We start from the raw sequence: 19,640 nt of genomic DNA, 5'->3' as shown, positions 1-19,640 counted from the left end.
TAACAGTGATAAAAATCAAAACTTTAAAGCGGGTGGAAATAAATGATGTATATAAGAACAAAGGTAGAACTGGCAACAGACTTGTTAGAAGCAATGCAAGAGATGACAGCGAGCACCAGCTCCCACGTGTAAAGAGAAAGGTGCCAGCACAGGACTGCCGCACCCCAGGAGGACGTCTTTCAGAAACACGGATGACCGTTCCACTTCTCAGGTGGACTGGTGGTACTTTTTCCTATTCCTCCCACTAAGTACAACAACAACAAAAACCCTCTGGACATTGTATATGAAACAGACATAAGAAAGCTGGGAAAGGTAGAGAGAAAAAGACAAATTAACAGTTTCAGAGCCCAAGCAATGACACGGCAGTGAGTTTTCTGGTTTGCTTTCTGCTTCATATATTTCTGACTTGGAGCAGAAGACGACACCAACCTGGAAATACCAATAAAAGCAGGGAACAACGCCACAGTGAAAGCTTCTGGTGTAGCGTTAAAAAAAGGTAGATTAGGAATGGGAACTTTCATCCATGCTGAGTGATAACAAACCACACCCCCACCTCACAACATCAGTGAGATCAAAAGAGGAGCCTGGACTTCCACCCCCAAACCCAGCAGTAAAGAAGCATCCCTCCATATTATGCTAAATTTAAGTAAGTCAGACACAGAAAGACAAACGCTGCTGTGGTAATACTTACATGTGGAATCAAAAAAACACAACACACTAGTGAATACAACCAAAAGGTAACATACTCAGCTACAGAGAACAAATCAGTGGTTACCTGCGGGGAGAGAGACGGGGAGGGCGTGACAGCAATAAGAAATTAAGAAGTACAAACTATTATATAAAATAAGCTGCATGGATAGTGTACCACACGGGAAATATAGCCAGTATCTTATAATAAATGTGCTTATCAATGGAGCATAACCTTTAAAAATTGGGAATCACTATACTATACACCTGGTAAAGAAGGCTGAGCGCCGAAGAACTGATGCTTCTGAACTGTGGTGCTGCAGAAGACTCCTGAGAGTCCCCTGGACTGCATCAAACCAGTCAGTCCTAAAGGAGATCAACCCTGAATATTCAGGGCAATGACTGAGCTGAAGCTGAAGCTCTACTACTTTGGCACCTGATGTGAAGAGCTGACTCAGAAAAGACCCTGATGCTGGGAAAGACTGAGGGCAGTGAGAGAAGGGGACGACAGAGGGTGAGATGGCTGGATGGCATCACCAAATCAAAGGACGTGAATGTGAGCAAGCTCCGGGAGACAGTAAAGGAAAGGGAAGCCGGGGGTGCTGCAATCCCTGGGGTTGCAAAGAATTGGTCACAACTTAGTGATTGAACAACAACATGTAACACTGTAATGAATTATACCTCAAGAAAGAAAGAGAGGGAAAGAAAGAAGCATCTGTCCAGCTTCCCACTGGGTAGTATCAGAAGCAGGACTCTCGCCGTCCACCAGTGGTAAAAAGCCACTGCAGTCTCCCTGGAGACCGGGGTGGCGGGGGCAGTGGAAACCCCCACTCCCATCCAGCAAGAACCTGGAGCCCAACCCCCACCTCGGATGTCAACAGAGGCGGAGTGTGGAATCTGGACTTCTATCTCCACCTAATATTTCTTCCTTTGCCAGAATGCTGCCAAGAGAAAGCCAGCCACAACACAGGTCAGATAAGATCCAGTATATTATAGCATAACACAAAAATGTCCAGGTTTCAACTGAAAATCACTCATCGTACTAAGAACCAAGGATTTCTGAATGCTGGAGAAGTGAATAAAAGACAATGAATAGATACCAACCCTAAGATAATAAGACATGTTAGAATTACCTAACAAAGGTTTTAAAGCAGTCATGGCAAAAATGCCTCAACAGGTAGTTATGAATATACTAGAAACAAATAAAGCAATGTAGAAAGACTCAACAAAGAACTAAAAGATATAAAGAACCAAATGGAAATTTTAGAAATGAAAAACACAATGACTGAAGTAAGCAGCTCTGTGGATGAGCTCAGTGGAAGAATGGAACTGACCGAGGAAAGCATCAGTAACCCGCGCGCAGAACAACAGAACTCATGTACTCTGAGCAACAGAGAAAAGCGGACTGGGAGAGAAAGGAGGCCGAGCCCAGGGACCTGCGGGACTCTAACGGAAGGTCTAACACCCGCTACCAGAGTCCCGGAAGCAGGGGGGAGGGAAGACTGGGTGCAAAGTGGAAGGAACGAGGGCGGCAACTGCCCCAAGTTTGGCAAAAGATGTAATTCAAGAAGCACTGCAAACACCAAGCAGGAAAAAGAGCAAAGAAATAAACACCAAGACATGTCACATCCAACTTGTGAAAACTCAAGACCCGGAAAAACACCTTGGAAGTAGTGGCAGAAAAACACCACCTCACCTGTGAGAGAAAACTTGACTAGAGACGGATTTCACACCAAAAACCATGGAGGACAGAGGAAGTGGCACACAAATTTTCAAGTGCTGAAAGAAAGGGACTGGAAACCCAGAATCCTAGGGCCAGGGGAAAGGTCCTCCAGGAAGAGGATGAAATCAAGGCACTTCCAAGTGACGCAAAACGAGGAGAATCCGTCACCAGTAGACTTACCCTGAAAGAATGACTTAAGGAACCACTTCAAGAACAACTTCCTTAAGTCAGAAGCTCTCTAAACAAAAAGGAAGTGATCTGGGTTTTGGGTTGTTTTTTTTTTTAAAGCAACCCTGGAACATCAAGAAGGAAGAAAAAAAACATAGTAATCAAAAATATGCTGCTGCTGCTGTGTCGCTTCAGTCGTGTCCGACTCTGTGCGACCCCATAGACGACATCCCACCAGGCTCCCTCATCCCTGGGATTCTCTAGGCAAGAACACTGGAGTGGGTTGCCGTTTCCTTCTCCAACGCATGAAAGTGAAAAGTGAAAGGGAAGTTGCTCAGTCATGTCCAACCCTCAGCGACCCCACGGACTGCATGCAGCCCACCAGGCTCCTCCGTCCATGGGATTTTCCAGGCAAGAGTACTGGAGTGGGGTGTCATTGCCTCCTCGCCTATAGACAAATACATTTTCCTTCTCTTGGGTTTTCTAAATTATGTGACAATTGAAATAAAGATTATAACACTGTCTCTAAATGTGGTTCTAAATGTACGTAAAGGAAATATTTAATTACATGGTAACTAGGGAAGAATAAAGGAGACAAAAGGTGAAGTTTCTACATTTCCCTTGAATTGGTAAAGTGACAACATTAGTAAACTGTGAAAAACTACACATAATGTAAGCCCAGAAGAACCTCTAAAAAGACTATATAAAGAGAGAGACTCAAAAACATAAACACAAAAACAAATTGTAAACAAATTTTAAAATACTCAAGTAACCCACAAGTAGGCAGAGAGACAGGACAAATAACTGAACAGAAAACAAAATACAAAATGGTAAACTTGAGTCCTAATGTATAAATGACTACCTTTAATATTAATAAATATACTAATTAAAAGATCTAAACTGACAAAGCAGATTTAAAAACATGATTCAACTATTTTGCCTGTAAGAAACTTACTTCAAATGTAATGATACAAACAGGCTCAAAGAAAAAAGATGGAAAAATATATGTCATGCAAACACTAACCCAAAGAAAGCAGGAATGGCTACGTTAATGGCAGACAGAGTAGACTTCAGAGCAAAGGAAGCTGTCAGAGAAAAGGACGTTATATGAAGGATCAGTCCATCAGAAAGACCAAGCCATCCTAAACATGTCTGTACCAAACAGCAAAGCTGAGAGGTACATGAATCAAACTCTGACAGGACTGAAAATGGATATACAGAAATCCACAACTAGAGCTGGAAACCCCAACATCCTTCTGTCAACAACTGAACAATTAACCAGAAAACCAGCAAGGAGAACTCGACAACACCAAGAGCCAACGAGATTCCACCAACATTTATAGAATACCCCACCCAACACATGTGTTTCAAGGGCTCACAGAACATACACCAAGATAGACTATATCCTGGGCCGCAAACAAACCTCAAAAAATAAGACAACAGAAATCATAAAAATTGTGGAATGGAATATCCTAAAAATCAGTGAGAGACAGAGAGAGAACACAAGAAAGTCTATAAATACCTGGAAACTGAGTAACACATCTGAACAACCCATGGTTCAAAGGGTTAAAATAAAAACTGAAAAGACAAAGTATCAAAAGTTTGGAGACACAGCTAAAGCAGTGTCCAAAGGGAAATTTACACTTGTAACAATATCAGAAACAAAAACAAGTAAATCAACACAGACCCTGCAGACATCAAAAGAAACACAAGGGAATATATATAAACATATTCTGTAATTAACTTGACTCATGTAAATTTGACAGCTTAGGAGAAATGGACCAACTCCTCAAACAAGTGGAACTACCATAACCCATCGAAAATAAAATAATCTGAATAGCCCTATACTTACTAAGGAAATTAAATCTGCAACTTTAAGACTCCCCCCAAAAAGAAATCTCAAGGCCAAAATATTTTCACTGACGGATTCTACACTAAATGTTTATATAAATATTTACATCAATATTCTATACAATCTCTTCCGAAAAATAGGAGTTAACATATCCCAAACACATTTTATAAAGCTCAGTTCAGTTCAGTCGCTCAGTCGTGTCCGACTCTTTAAAATTGCAGCACGCCAGGCCTCCCTGTCCATCACCAACTCCCGGAGTTCACCCAAACTCATGTGCATCGAGTCGGTGATGCCATCCAGCTATCTCATCCTCTGTGGTCCCCTTCTCCTCCTGCCCCCAATCCCTCCCAGCATCAGGGTCTCTTCCATTCAGTCAACTCTTTGCATCAGGTGGCCAAAGTATTGGAGTTTCAGTCTCCGCATCAGTCCTTCCAATGAACACCCAGGACTGGTCTCCTTTAGGATGGACTGGTTGGATCTCCTTACAGTCCAAGGGACTCTCAAGAGTCTTCTTCAACACCACAGTTCAAAAGCATCAATTCTTCGGGGCTCAGCTTTCTTCACAGTCCAACTCTCACATCCATACATGACCACTGGAAAAGCCATAGCCTTGACTAGACAGACCTTTGTTGGCGAAGTAATATCTCTGCTTTTGAATATGCTATCTAGGTTGGTCATAACTTTCCTTCCAAGGAGTAAGCGTCTTTTAATTTCATGGCTGCAGTCACCATCTGCAGTGATTTTGGAGCCCCCAAAAATAAAAGTCTGACACTGTTTCCACTGTTTCCTCATCTATTTCCCATGAAGTGATGGGACCAGATGCCATGATCTTTGTTTTCTGAATGTTGAGCTTTAGGCCAACTTTTTCACTTGATCTTAGCCAAAAGGCCGAGAAGCGATAGGCCAACTTTTTCACTCTCCTCTTTCACTTTCATCAAGAGGCTTTTTAGTTCCTCCTCACTTTCTGCCATAAGGGTGGTGTCATCTGCATATCTGAGGTGATTGATATTTCTCCCAGCAATCTTGATTCCAGCTTGTGCTTCATCCAGCCCAGCGTTTCTCATGATGTACTCTGCATAGAAGTTAAATAAGCAGGGTGACAATATACAGCCTTGACGTACTCCTTTTCCTATTTGGAACCAGTCTGTTGTTTCATGTCCAGTTCTAACTGTTGCTTCCTGACCTGCATATAGGTTTCTCAAGAGGCAGGTCAGGTGGTCTGGTATTCCCATCCGTTGAAGAATTTTCCACAGTTTATTGTGATCCACACAGTCAAAGGGTTTGCCATGGTCAATAAAGTAGAAATAGATGGTTTTCTGGAACTCTCTTGCTTTTTCCATGATCCAGCGGATATTGGCAATCTGATCTCTGGTTCCTCTGCCTTTCCTAAAACCAGCTTGAACATCTGGAAGTTCACGGTTCACGTATTGCTGAAGCCTGGCTTGGAGAATTTTGAGCATTACTTTATTAGCGTGTGAGACGAGTGCAACTGTGCAATAGTTTGAGCATTCTTTGGGATTGCCTTTCTTTGGGATTGGAAGGAAAACGGACCTTTTCCAGTCCTGTGGCCACTGCTGAGTTTTCCAAATTTGCTGGCATATTGAGGGCAGCAGTTTCACAGCATCATCTTTCAGGATCTGAAATAGCTCAACTGGAATTCCATCACCTCCACTAGCTTTGTTCGTAGTGATGCTTTCTAAGGCCCACTTGACTTCACATTCCAGGATGTCTGGCTCTAGATGAGTGATCATACCGTCGTGATTATCTGGGTCGTGAAGATCTTTTTGTACAGTTTTTCTGTGTATTCTTGCCTCCTCTTCTTAATATCTTCTGCTTCTGTTAGGTCCATACCATTTCTGTCCTTTATCAAGCCCATCATATAAAGCTAGTATTATCCTAATACCAAAACCAAACAAAGGTGGTATAAAAACAGAAGATTACAGACTGATACATCTCATGAACAGATGTAACAACCCTTAATAAAAATTCAGCAAAATACAAAAATAGGAGAAGGAAATGGCAACCCACTCCAGTATTCTTGCCTGGAAAATCCATGGACAGAGCAGCCTGGCGGGCTGCAGTCCATGGGGTTACATGACTGAGCATGTGTGCAGGAGAGTGGAGGGTGATGGGTTGGTAGCAATAAACTGGTAGAACTAAAAAAAAATAAAAATAATTAAACATCATGACCAAATGTAGTTTATTCCTGGGATACAAAGCTGACTCAATATTGGAAAATCTACCAGAATATTCCACCATAATAAGTTAAGAAGAAATTCACATGATCATATCAATTTGATATAGAAAAAGCTATTGACGAAAATCAACACTATTTCATGATAAAAAGCAGGAACTGGTAAAACAGGGGGAAAAAAAGAAACAGAGAAGAACTTCCCTGACTTGATAAACAGGATACACCAAAAACCTACAGCTAATATCAAACTGAACGCTCTTCCCCTACGATCAGAAATGAGGCGAGGATGTCACCTCTGATCACTGATTCAACACAGTGCTAGAAGTTCTAGCCAGTGAAATAAGGCAAGAAAAGGGACAAAAGGATACAGATCAGTAAAACGTAAGTAAAAATGCCCCTATTTACATATGGCATGACTCTCTAGATAGAAAAATACAAGGACTCCATTAAAAAAAAAAAAAAAAAAAGCCTAGAACTGTTGAGTGAAATCAGCAAGGTCAACATACAAAAATTTACAAGAATGAAATGTATTTTTATATACCAGCAATAAACAGATGAATACCAAAATTAAAAATATAGTGATGCCTCTGATTCCTCAAAAATTAAAAGAATTAGATGTATAACTAACAAAACAAAATATGCTGATAACTATGCAACACTGATGAAGCAAAACAGAGATCTAAGTAAATGAAGAGACACACCACATCCACAGACTGGAAATGTCAGCACAGTAAAGACGCCAACTCTCCCCAAACTGAGATACAGGCTTAACAAAATTTCTATCAAAATCTCAGTAAGTTTTTTTGTAAATACAGACAAGATTACTGTATAATTTATATAGATAAACAAGGGAACTAGAATAGAGAAAAACAATTTTGAAAAAGAGTAAGTGGACGGAATCACTCTATCTGATATCAAGATTTACTGATTTACTGCACAGTCACAATAGCAAAAGACCATACTGAGGGTCGGATACATACCTTAACAGAACAGAACAGTGGACCCAGAGACAGACCCATACCCAAGTGATTTTTTACAAAAGTATGAAAGCTATTCAGTGAAGAAGCTAGCCTCTTCAACAAATGGTGCAAGAGCAACTGAACATCCACAAACATACAAACAAAAAACCAAACTGACATAAAAAGGATCATGTATCTAAACGTAAAATATAAAACTATAAAACTTTTCAGAAAAAAAAAAAAAATACAGGAGAAAATCTTTAGGGTCAAGGGCTATGCAAAGAGATCTTATACTCAAGAGCAAAAACACAATCCATAAAAGGAAAAACACCTTCACCAATATTTAACACTTATGTTCTGTGAAAGATCCTGCTAAGGGTAAGGGGATAAAAAGACAAGCTTCAAACTGGCAGGAAATGTTGGAAATACATACCCAAAAGACCTACTATCTAGAAAACATAAAGAAGAAAACAACAATATAAAAACAAAAGAACACAACTGAAAACGAACAAAAGACATAAAGAGACATTTTACCAAAGAGGATACGCAGATGATAAACACACACATGGAGAGAAGTTCAGGACCTTTAGGCTTTAGGGAAATCCAAATTAAAACCACAATGAGATATCATTGTATGCATAATTAAAGTATGGCTAAAGTGAAAAAAAAAATAGTGACAACATCAAATGTTGGCAACAATGAAGAGCAACTGGAACTCTTCATACATTGATGGTGGAAATGCAAAATGGTCAGCTGTCTAAGAAACTATTAGGCAATTTCTTATAAAGCCAAATATGCAACTGCCTCGTGACCCAGCAACGGCAGTCTGGGCACTTATTCCAGAGAAATAAAGACTTGTGATCACACATATGCTCTACACAGTAATGTTTACAGCGGCTCTATTCATAATATCCAAAACTAGAAACAACCCAGACGTCCTTTAATGGATGAATGGCTAAACAAATTGTGGTTCATCCATACCATGGAATACAATTCAGCAATAAAAAGGAACAAATTATTGATATATACAACAAAGTGAAGAAATAACCAAAGACTTAGGCTTAAGTGAAGAAGCCAATTCCCTATTACATAATTCAATAGATGCAACATTCTTGAAACAACAAAATAACATAACTGAAAACCAGTGGTTACCAGGGATTGAGGAGGATGTAGGGGCTTGAGGGCAGTGGGCTTGGCTATGAAAGGGAAACATTTCCTTAGGAATGGAAATGTTCCATACCTTGACTGTATCGGTATCAACATCCTGGCTGCAGACTGAATCGAAGCGTCACCACTCGGGGTAACTGGGAAGGGTACGTGGGAAGTCTCTGTGCGATTTCTTACAACTGCGTGGAAATCTAACCTTACCTTAAAATAAAAAGCTTAACTTCAAACAAGGCAAAATAAAGACATTTCGGACCAGGAATAAAAAAAAACAAAACAAAAATCAGCAAAAACAGTTAAGAGAATTCCTCCAGGCATAAGAAAATTTCAGATGGTACCTGGATCTACACAGAGGAATTCAAAGCAGCGGAAATGAAAAGAGTAAGAAAATATAAAAGATTGGTAAAGAAACCTTAACACACCTCTTAAAACTTTCAACTTTTATTTAAAGCAAAATAACACAACATACTATGTGGTAACAAGATAAGTAAAAATAAAATGTATGACAACAGTAGCACAAATGCCTAGGGAGAGGCTGTCAAGGTATATCGTCACACAGTCCTTACGAAACATAAAAAATGGAATAGTACTGTAAAGAAGGCTACGATAAGCTAAAGATGCATGTTAAACCCTAAAGCAACCACTAAAAGGAGAAAACAACGTTGAGAAGATATGCCAGTAAAGTAGAGGAAATATCATATAATCACTCATTCCAAAGAAGGCAGAAACCGATGAAAAAGGGAGCAAAGGATACAGGACGAACAGAAGACAAATAGCAAGATGGTAAACAAAAAACCCAATCATATCAATCCTCTCATTAAATATAAATGACTCACACTCTAAAATAAAAGGTAGAGACCGTAAGACTGGATTAAAAAATAAGAACTATAGGCTGTTTATAAGAATTTTATTCCATGTATTTTATTTCAATCTATCTCTCAAAATTTGATAGAACAAGTAGACAGAAAAGCAGGAAGGACATAAAAGACTATCTTAACAATGTTATCAACTAACTAAACATAATCAGCATTTACAGAAACGCCAACCAATGCAGAATACACATCCTTGTTAAGCACACGTGCGATATTTAACAGACTAAACCACATTCTAGTGCATAAAGCAAGTCTCAAGTTTCAACGGAGTCAAACAATAAAAATATCTTCTCTGACCACAATGGAATTAAATTAGTAATCAGTAGCCGGACAATTTCTGAAAAATCCCCAAACATTTGGCAACTGAATGACATGCCTCTAAGCAATCACATGGGTAACCAATCAAGTAACTGTATTAAGGAAAAAAAAAAAAGAAAATACTAGAATTAAGGAGCTCGAAAAGTTGTAGGATACGAGATCAATAAACAAGAGTCAACTGCATTTCTACGTTCTAGCAATAAACAATCAAAACTGGAAGGTCAAAATATATATTACCATTTATAATAGCTTTCAAAAATATGAAATACTTAGCAATAAATCAGATTGTAAGATGTGCACATTGTACTTGTATACTGAAAGCTACACAGCAGTGCTAAGAAAAACCAAAGTGAACCTGAATAAACAGAGACACGCACTGTGCTTGTGGGTCAGAAGACAACACAGTTTAGACTCCGTACATCTCAAACTGATTTACAGAGTCAACACAATCCTAGGCAAACTCTCAGGAGGCTTTTTTGTAGAAATTGACAAACTGATTTCAAAGTTAATTTGGAAACGCAAAAGACCAAGAATAGCCAAAACAGCTTTGAAAAATGAGAGCAAAGTTGAAAAAGCTACCTAGTTTCAAAACTTTTAAATACACAGTAACCAGACACTGCTGTTATCAGGCTGTGGGGCAACTAAGCCAGAGGGCCCTAGAGCTGTGCTCTGCAAGGAGAAGCCACCTCATGAGAAACACTAGCACCCCAAGAAAGAGCAGGCCCCGCTCGCTGCAAAGAGAGAAAGCCAGTGCAGCAATGAAGACCCAGCGCAGTCCAAAATGCAAATAATAAATAGAATGAATGTGTTTAAAAGACACTGTGTTATGGAGTCAAGACAGATAGTGGATCAGTGTAACAAAACAGGTGAGAAACAGATCCATATGGATACAATCAATCGATTTTTGACAAAGGTACAAAAATAATTCAGTGGAGAAAGGGCTATCTTTTGAACAAACAACGTTGGAACAATTGGATATTCATATTGAAAAACATGAACTCTACACCACAGACAAAAATTAACTCAAAATGGATCACTGACCTAAACATAAAAACTGAAAGTATAAGACTGCTAAAAAAAAAGCAATAGAGGAAATCTTTGCAACCTTTGGTTAGGCAAAGATTTCTTAAATACAACACTGAGCGCACAACTGACGAAAAATACTGAAGCAAATAAAACATGTTACTTGAAAGACAGTGTGAAGAGGCTATTTTCTCCAGTTTGAGAAATAACGTTTGCAAATCATGTACTGGATAAAGGACTTCTATCCAGCATATATAAAGAACTCTCAAAATTCAACAAGAAGAGAATTATCCAATTTTAAATCAGGCCAAAGATAGGAGCAAGCCCTTGGGCAAAGCAAACACACAGCTGCTGAAGAACCATTTGGAGGGATGTTCAACACCATTATTCACTACAGAAATGCCAACTCAAGCCACGGAAAGATACTATCACACTACACACCTGTGAAGAGCTGCTAAAACCAGAAAGGATCAGGGAGGATGTGGAGCAAATGAAACTTTCGTTCACTGCTAGTGGGAATGTGAAATCTCATAATCCTCTTCCCAGTTTGGAAGTGTCTTAAAGTGAAGCGCACCCATATTATGGGACCAGACCATTCCTTTTCTAGATGCTTACCCACAAGAAGTGAACACACGTCCTTACAGAAACCTCACAGCAGCTTCACTTGTGATGACTCCGAAAGGGAAATAACCCAAAGGTCCGTCAACAAGTGAATGGAGAAACAAACTGTGGTACATGGATCCATACAGTGGAACACTACGCAGCAATAAGAAGTGACCACTGATACAGGCAGCAACACAGACCGATACTGAAACAACCGTGCTGAGTGAAAAAAGCCAGGCAATATAAACATGCATACTGTGTAATCCCCCATAGATGACATTCTAGGAAATACAAACTCATCTGCAGTAAAACAGAAAGACCATCAGTGGCTGCACGGCCTGGAAGGGATGCAGGGCAGGAAGGGCTGGAAGGACTGATTTCAAAGCCACACAGACTTTCCGGGGCGATGAAAGAGTTCATTATTGTGGTAGTCATTTCACGGGTGCGCACAGACGTCAAGATGCATCGAACTGTATATTTTAAGTATGTGCAGTTTCTTGTTCATTGATAACGAGGGAAAACTACCGATGGCGTGTAAAAGACGGGCACCTGACTCTGGAACCCCAGGCAGCTGCATCTTTGTCTCCATCCCTCTCTCTTGACGTCCAGGTGCCAGGGCTGGACTCTCATTCACACCTCCGTTTTATTAAGGGCAAAAATGATCAGAAAGCTGTCCGTGTTATGTCAATTATTACATATTAACGTAATGATCAACTATGGACTTGGAAAAGGAAAAAATGAGGGCAAAGAGCTCCTCGTTCTGTAGTCTGAACCCCATGGCAGAGCAAACACCTCCTGGTGGTTGACAGTCTCAGTGATTTTCCTTTGGTTACTTTAAAATTTTCTGTACTTTCCAAATTCTTTACACAGCCATTATTTTGCTCTTTGAGGGGAAAAAAGTTTTAAAAGAATGCATCTAAATTCTCCATCAAGTAAAGGACTATTCGGGAATTTCCTGGTGGTCCAGTGTTAGGACTCAGCACTTTCACTCCCGAGAGCCCGGGGTTCAGTCCCTGGTGGGAGAACTAAGATCCCACAAGCCACACACAAAAAAGTAAAGAACTATTCAGAAAGAAATCAAGGGCTTTTTTTTTTCACCCCAATAATGAAGGCCTAGCACCTGAACATACACATTATCATAGATCAAAGAACAGGGAGTTTTCATTTATAAAAGGTGAAGGGCATTTATAATACTTTATGTAGAAGTTCAAAACCTCAACAAAAAATGGATACATTCTAAATTCTGAATTTCACTAGTTGACCACTGAGTTGACTCTCCCCTAGTTAAAGTAAAACATGCTCTTTGAAAGACATAACATGTTTTTAAAGACATAACATGTTTTAACGAATTTCCTGCCCTCTAGGTTGGAAACTGAGCTCTCACACACCAAAGGGAAAGTCCTGCACAAATTTCCAGGGGTTAGGAGCTGTGACCAGAGGCTCCTCTTACGCCTAAAGCCTATAAATGAATCAAGCCTTCAACACAGGATGGATGCCAGGAGAGGCAGGACTCAACCCTGTTTGTCCCAAGCTGTTGGCAGTAGATATTTATGGCACGATTTTTAGCAAGTGTAGAAAGTCAGCAGTGTATTCAGAAACGCCAAATGCTGGGAAAAAAAACACGTTTCTTTTTAAATAATCCCACAGATTAAATTACACGCAAAATGTTTTTCACGCAACCTGCGTGCAAACCTTTGAGTCTTCCTCTGTGGTTTCTAAAAGACACCAACTTAGTGATGACCAAATTCTTGACTTAATTTTTTCAGAGAAAAAAATGAAAGTCAGTTAGCATACCGAAACACCAGCACACGCATAACGTAACACAGGACACTTACATGTCTTGGAGTGCTCATGCGACAGCATGTAGTTGGCGAGAGGTGGCGTGTATGTTAAACACTGCAGTGCTGCGTTTGCAAAACAGGTATTGCCCAAATTCTGGAGCCCAGCTCCTACTCTATGAGTCTGCTGCCATTTAAGACAAATCTTCTCAGATGGGAAGAGAACTTTTTGTGGAGGAGCAATGCCATCACCTAGGGCTAGAAAAACAAACATTTAAAACGAAAGCTTTGTACACTTCTGAAGCTAAATAACAACACATCACACCTGAATTTGACCAAGATTCTTATGATCAGCTAACCAGAAACGCAGTGGAGAAAGGGACATTTTAAAAGAAAGCCTAGAATGCGGGAAATTCTAAATGATTTGGTTTTCCTGATAAATAAATTTCAAGGACAAGAGTGTGTGTGGGAGGAGGACAGTATTTAACAGATTTTAAAAAACTTAAAAAAGACATTCACCAAATGCAAACGGTAGACCTTGTTTGGAAGTCGGTTTCAATGACCAACTGTTAAAAACCATTCTATGACACCTGGGGACATCTGAATATTGACCGGACTTTTCACAGAAAAACATTCTAATTTTCAGAAAAGAATGATTTAGATAAACATCTTAAAACATTTATAGATGAAGTAGAAATTCTTAGATTTGCTTTAAACGGTTGGGAAGTGAGGAGAGGAGTTAAGTGAGTGGAGGTATGAGTGGCCAGGAGTCGATAAACAAAGCTGACTGAAGGGTGCCCGAGAGTTCATTGTAATTCTCCTCTTTTCTATCTACTGAAATAAACACCCCCACAACAGCAAGCGCAGGCAAGTCGACGACCGGTGACACCTGCGCTGGGCGCGGACAGTCCAGGCCCAGCACCGCCGCCCGCCATCCCACTCAGTCCTCACTTGCTGTGGGTCAGTCTCAAGTCTAGAGGCTGGTAGTGACGTCATCCCAGCTTTACCAGTAAGGAAGCGGGATTCCAGGCACCAGGATAACATACTCGTAAAGATACTATACACGAACAATTGTTTATCTATTTTTAAGACTCAAATGGCTGATTGAAAACTATGCTAATAAAACTCAGGAGCTGACTCGCTGGAAAAAGAGTCTGGTGCTGGGAGGGACTGGGGGCAGGAGGGGAAGGGGGCGACCGAGGACGGGATGGCTGGACGGCATCACCGACTCGATGGATGCGAGTCTGAGTGAACTCCGGGCGTTGGTGATGGACAGGGAGGCCTGGCGTGCTGCAATTCATGGGGTCGCAAAGAGTCAGGACACGACTGAGCGACTGAACTGAACTGAACTGAAGCGCAAAAACAACTTATTTAGGAGAGGCCAAAATCATCCACAGCCAGAGCGTTTCTCAGAAGTCTGCCAGCTCCTCAGTGCCACCCAAGACTTAAGACGCACGCTAGATGGTTCTCGGCTTGCAACAGCGATCCTGAGCATTTAAGCAGGCAAAACGGCAGGCTTCAGCTTCGGGAAGAAGGGCAAGCCAAGTTAGGAACAGAGACATGATCCTTGAAAACGTGTGGCGAGGGCCCCAAAAATGGCCAGGTGGGGCAACACCAAGTCAGTCCTGAGGGAGAGAGGGGCCCCAGCAAGGCGAGAGGAGGCTGGGTCTGCGAGAAGACACCCTGTGGCAGAGTCCTACTTATAAAGGTCTCTAAACATCTCTGGACAACAGTCAGTAAAACTGTTCTGCGAGACAAAGTCCCCACCAAACACCTTCAGCAAATCGCACACCCCGGCCCACATCACAGCATCCCATGCACCAAGAGGACTCAAACAATCCCAGGGCCAAGCCATCCTCCATGAACAACGTCCTGAGCGGGAATCAATCTTTTCTCACAACTTCAAAGCTTTCAAACCCCCAAGTTTTAGGAACGCCAGCTAAAGTGTCCACATCTTACTTATCTGGATGAGTTTTAACACATGTAACCACATTTATATGGTTTGATACATAATGTAATATTTACGTGATCTGCTCTCTTTCAAAGAGCTTTATGACTACAGATGACTTTAACTGGGAAAAAAAAAAACAAAAAATTTAAAACAAAGTTGGGCAGAGCTCACTTGTCAAAAGTCAACTGTTTTTAAATTTTTAAGCGGCAGACATTTTCTTAGGGCATGGTAGTTAATTGACAAGTTAATGAAACGCTTGTCCATCTCGATTCTCACCAGAATAAAGTTTATCCTTCAAAAAATTAGGATAATTAAAGAAATTAATAGTAACTAAAAATAATCTTACCCTGTTATGGTACATATGTTAATCATGAAGCAGAAGCAGAGGAAAATGAAGCCCGTCAAATAACGTAACTCTGCTGGCCACTCAGGTGGCAATAATTTATCTTGCAAAATAAGCCCCTCTCTGAAACTACCAACTTATGGACAGCATTTATACAGAAGCTTCCTGTAGTGATTCCGTCTTTTAAATAGTAATACCTTGATCCTTTTGTGGTGATGGTTTTGATTTTTCAGGTACAGATGAACTTGAATAAACTACAGCACCAGGTACTGGTCCTAAAGAAAGTGTGTGATTTGAAACATCATTTAACGAAGACACAGCACCCCAGCTGGCAGAACCTGCATCCATGTCTCCAGGTGAGACAGCCTCAGAACTGCCAGGCTGGTTCTGATAGGTCGATGGGTCTGAAGATTCAGAAGCTTTGTCAACTATGGTCATTGTTCAACTCTGTAAAAGACAAAAAGCATACATTTGCTTCATAAGGTCAAGAAAAGTAATCTACTTATTCTACCATTAAATCTTTGAAAATAATTAAAAGCAGGCTAATTTTCCAATAAATCACTCTGATATAAAAGCAACAGTATCTTTTTTTGGCTCTGTAATAATTTTCTTGGGGTATTTACCACTGTGCTAATCGGAACATGCCAACAATTTTTCATCATGAAATCTTCAGTGAAGTATTTGATTAGATCATGTCATTCTATTTCACGTCCTCTGAAAATCTAATATTTTGATTTACAATCAAGTACCTCAATTTTCAATTCTCTACATTCACAAAGTAACTGTCTTTTTCTCTCTTTTGCTTAAACGTAGAATGTGAAATGCACTAATACCTTTGGCTCAATTTTCAATTCATATATAATTCCTCAGGGAAAAGTCTCAACTACCTGAAAAGAAAACCTAACTTTAAGCTTCAAGTTCAAAATGACATTGTTTGAACTATATTACTTTTTAAAAAAATATAGGAAGTCTCACTTTTGAAACGTATTTTCTGAAGAGGCTCATTTATTTGGTATACATGACTTTAAAATGAAGCCCGTTAAGGCATTTCTGACATCAAACTGGAAAACAAATAAGTGTTATAAAAGTACTTCACTATAATTTTCTCTCTGAACCCTACTAAAATCTTAGGACCACCATTAATTGAGCACTTTCTACGTGCTGGGCATTGTGTTAGTCACTAACTTAACATTCGTAAAGACCTATTAGAGACTGGACAGAATCCACCGGGCCTACGAAATGGGGCCACCCTAATCCAAACTAGTCACCGCTGGGCACAGGCGGCAGGCCCCACACTCCTGGCGCTTCCTTCGGGCTCCACCAAGGCCCAGTGCACAGCCCCCCTGCCCTGCAGGTGACCCTCCAGGCGAGCCCTGCCTCTCACAGCTCCCGACCCCTGCACCCCTGCTCTGCCAGCCCCGACCCCTGCAACCCCGCTCTGCCCCCAGGCACTGTTGCCCTCTCCTACCCGCTCTCCCGGCTCTGCACGGGCTGGTCTTCCCCCAGGTCTCTCCCACCCTTCCACCTCCAGCCAGTGAACACTCCCCCGGCTCCCTTTAGGCGGCATTTCCTCCGGGACACTTGCCTGGACAGCCCCCTCCCCCAAGACGGGCTGAGAACCCCTCCTGGAAGCTCCCCAGCAGCGGGGCACCCTCTGCTGGTTTCCGGGGGAGCCTGCCACGCCCCTCTCCCTCGTGTTCCTGTTTGTATGCCCTGACCTGGCACAGGGAAAGCTCTCCCCACACGTGCTGAACAGGTGAATGAGCTGTGAAGAGAGAATGGAACCAGTGTCTGCTCTTGGCACCAGGCTGCAGGTGACTATTTGTATAAAGTATCTCATTTAATCCTTAAGGACTCTGACGTAGATTTAAAACTTGTTTCAAAAACTATTCAAAACAGTGAAATAAATACCCATGCATATGACACCTTAACAAATGTTATGATGCACTGTCTACTCACAACAAGGGTTTTTTTTAAGCCTTGATTTTGTTGTGATTTTACATGAAAGCAAGATTATCACCTCCCTAAAAATTACAAGCTTAAAGAAAAAATTTTGGAATCTTCTGTAAAAATAGAAAAGAAGATGTTAATTGGATCTTTTTTTTTTTTAATTAGATCTTAACAAAAAGAAAAACTGAATTAAAGTGTTAAGTCAGTCTAAGTAAAATTACAGGACCCTTACTCAGGAAGAAAGCTGGAGCCACATTATCCAAATAAAAATTACACTTTCCTCATCTGACAGTCAAAAGAAACTACGAAACAAGAAGCAAGACTAAGAAAACAAGAGAGGAAGGAGTCGAGGAGGAAGAAAAGGAAGAAGCAAATTAACCTAGCCTTATTTACAATAATGTTAAATAGCAAAACCCTTGATTTTCTGGGGTGAACATCCCTTTCAGGACAATCATTCACTAATGACCTAATAAAACTATTTTACTTGCTGCAGTTGCCTCTTTTTTTGGGTGGTGGTGGGGAACAACTCTTAAAAAAAAAATAAGTAAAACATACAACTCAGTCACTGACAACCAAATAGCATTATAACTTGGGAAAACCAGAACCATCCATTCTCCTTCATGATGTGTATTCAGCCAATGAATTCTTACCCTGAAACCATCAGGCATTAAACTGAACTCCATCTGCTACGGAGAAACCTTTCTGGAAGCCAAACTATGCTGTGTAGGATTCAGATGTTACGTGTTCTCTACTCTCAGAAAAGCTTTTCAACATTACTGTTATAAATCTCAGGACTTTTAAGCAACTACTTCAATGAACAGTTTAAACTTCTCTCAACATCTTCTGATGGCAGATAAAAAATTACAAAAGCATGTTTGAAAAAAATTGGGTACAAGAATCAAGGTTGGATGGTGTGTGGAGGAATGAGAAAAGGTGACTTCACAAGTGTTTCCTTTGAGTGTAACTCACTCTAAGTACAATGTTTTACTCAAAAGTCTTAAAATGCTGTCCCTCCTATGGTATGTCTTCTCCCTTGTGGTGACAAGAGGCTAGAATATATGTTTCTTTTTCATTTTTAGAAGAATAAGCACCTCTCTAAACATTATGGCTCTCCTCATACACTGTGGTAATAATATCAATACATACAAAAAGAAACTGTTACATTCTGCTTTTTAATATATTAACAATGTAATCCACCTTCTAGCTGTATTTCCATTTTCAAACACATATACTTTAAAAAGACACAACCTGGGTTTTAATTACTTGTAAGTAAACACATCGACTACCTTTAAACTTCTACAAACCAAACTCTGTAGACTTAATTCAATGACACAGAAAAGAAAGTGAAACTGGCTCTAAACACAAACAAGTGAGACAGATGATTCATTATCACCAATGCATTTTGAATGAATAAATACAGTCAAAAGAGAATGGTGTTCCAAATATACAAGTTAAGATTTGAGACTCCACTAACACGTGGAAGAAGCTAAAACAGTGGGCTCACTTTGAAAAACAGGTGCTAACTAGTTTCTCAACCAGTTTTCCTGTTATTTGAGTGTTATTTACTTTAAACAACCAACGTGCTTTGCCCATCAACAAGTCAGCCCTCCTTATAGGCCTCCCGGAAAATAAAAGAGCTATTCACCAAAAACGATCTCGATTGCATTCATCATAAAGCGAGGTTAAAGTCCTAAGACCGTAAAAACTTCGGGTTCCGATAAATCTTCTCAAACATCTTGATTCCCCTCTCCCGCCACCCCCTCTCCAGGTAAGCTGGCTCTTCCTGCCCCGAAGATAAAAGACTAGGACCCCCGCACACGCGCTTTTGGGGAGTAGAGGGGACCGCGACGCCTGGCCGGCCCCCTCCTCTCCCCGCGAGTGGGTGCCCGCTCCGCCCAGCGACCGGCGTGCGCAACTCGGGACGCCCGGCGGGGACCCGGCCAGGTGGCCGGCCCCGCGAGGGCGGAGCGGACCGGCGCTGGCGCGGCGGGCCGACCCGGTGGGAAAGTTTGTCTCTTTGAGGGGGCAGGGAGGCGAGCCCGGGGCTCCGGGGGG

At 40.9% G+C, this 19,640-nt stretch overlaps 1 protein-coding gene across 1 annotated transcript in view; it reads right to left on the bottom strand.

The window, feature by feature from the left end:
- Nucleotides 1–16,568, bottom strand: part of USP42 (ubiquitin specific peptidase 42) — a 38,406-nt gene extending 21,838 nt beyond the window's left edge. Inside the window, exons 1-2 of the mRNA XM_040231100.1 lie at nt 15,833–16,568; nt 13,399–13,599 (exon numbers count right to left, since the gene is read on the bottom strand). Of these exons, the coding sequence (XP_040087034.1) occupies nt 13,399–13,599; nt 15,833–16,073 (442 nt within the window). The 5' untranslated portion in view covers nt 16,074–16,568. The remainder of the gene's footprint in view (nt 1–13,398; nt 13,600–15,832) is intronic.
- Nucleotides 16,569–19,640: the final 3,072 nt, after the last annotated feature.

The sequence above is a fragment of the Oryx dammah genome, unplaced genomic scaffold, assembly GCF_014754425.2.
Source record: "Oryx dammah isolate SB20612 unplaced genomic scaffold, SCBI_Odam_1.1 HiC_scaffold_2, whole genome shotgun sequence".
Lineage (NCBI taxonomy): Eukaryota > Metazoa > Chordata > Mammalia > Artiodactyla > Bovidae > Oryx > Oryx dammah.
The sequence above is the reverse complement of the archived record's forward strand: the minus strand, read 5'-3'. Positions and strand labels throughout refer to the sequence as shown.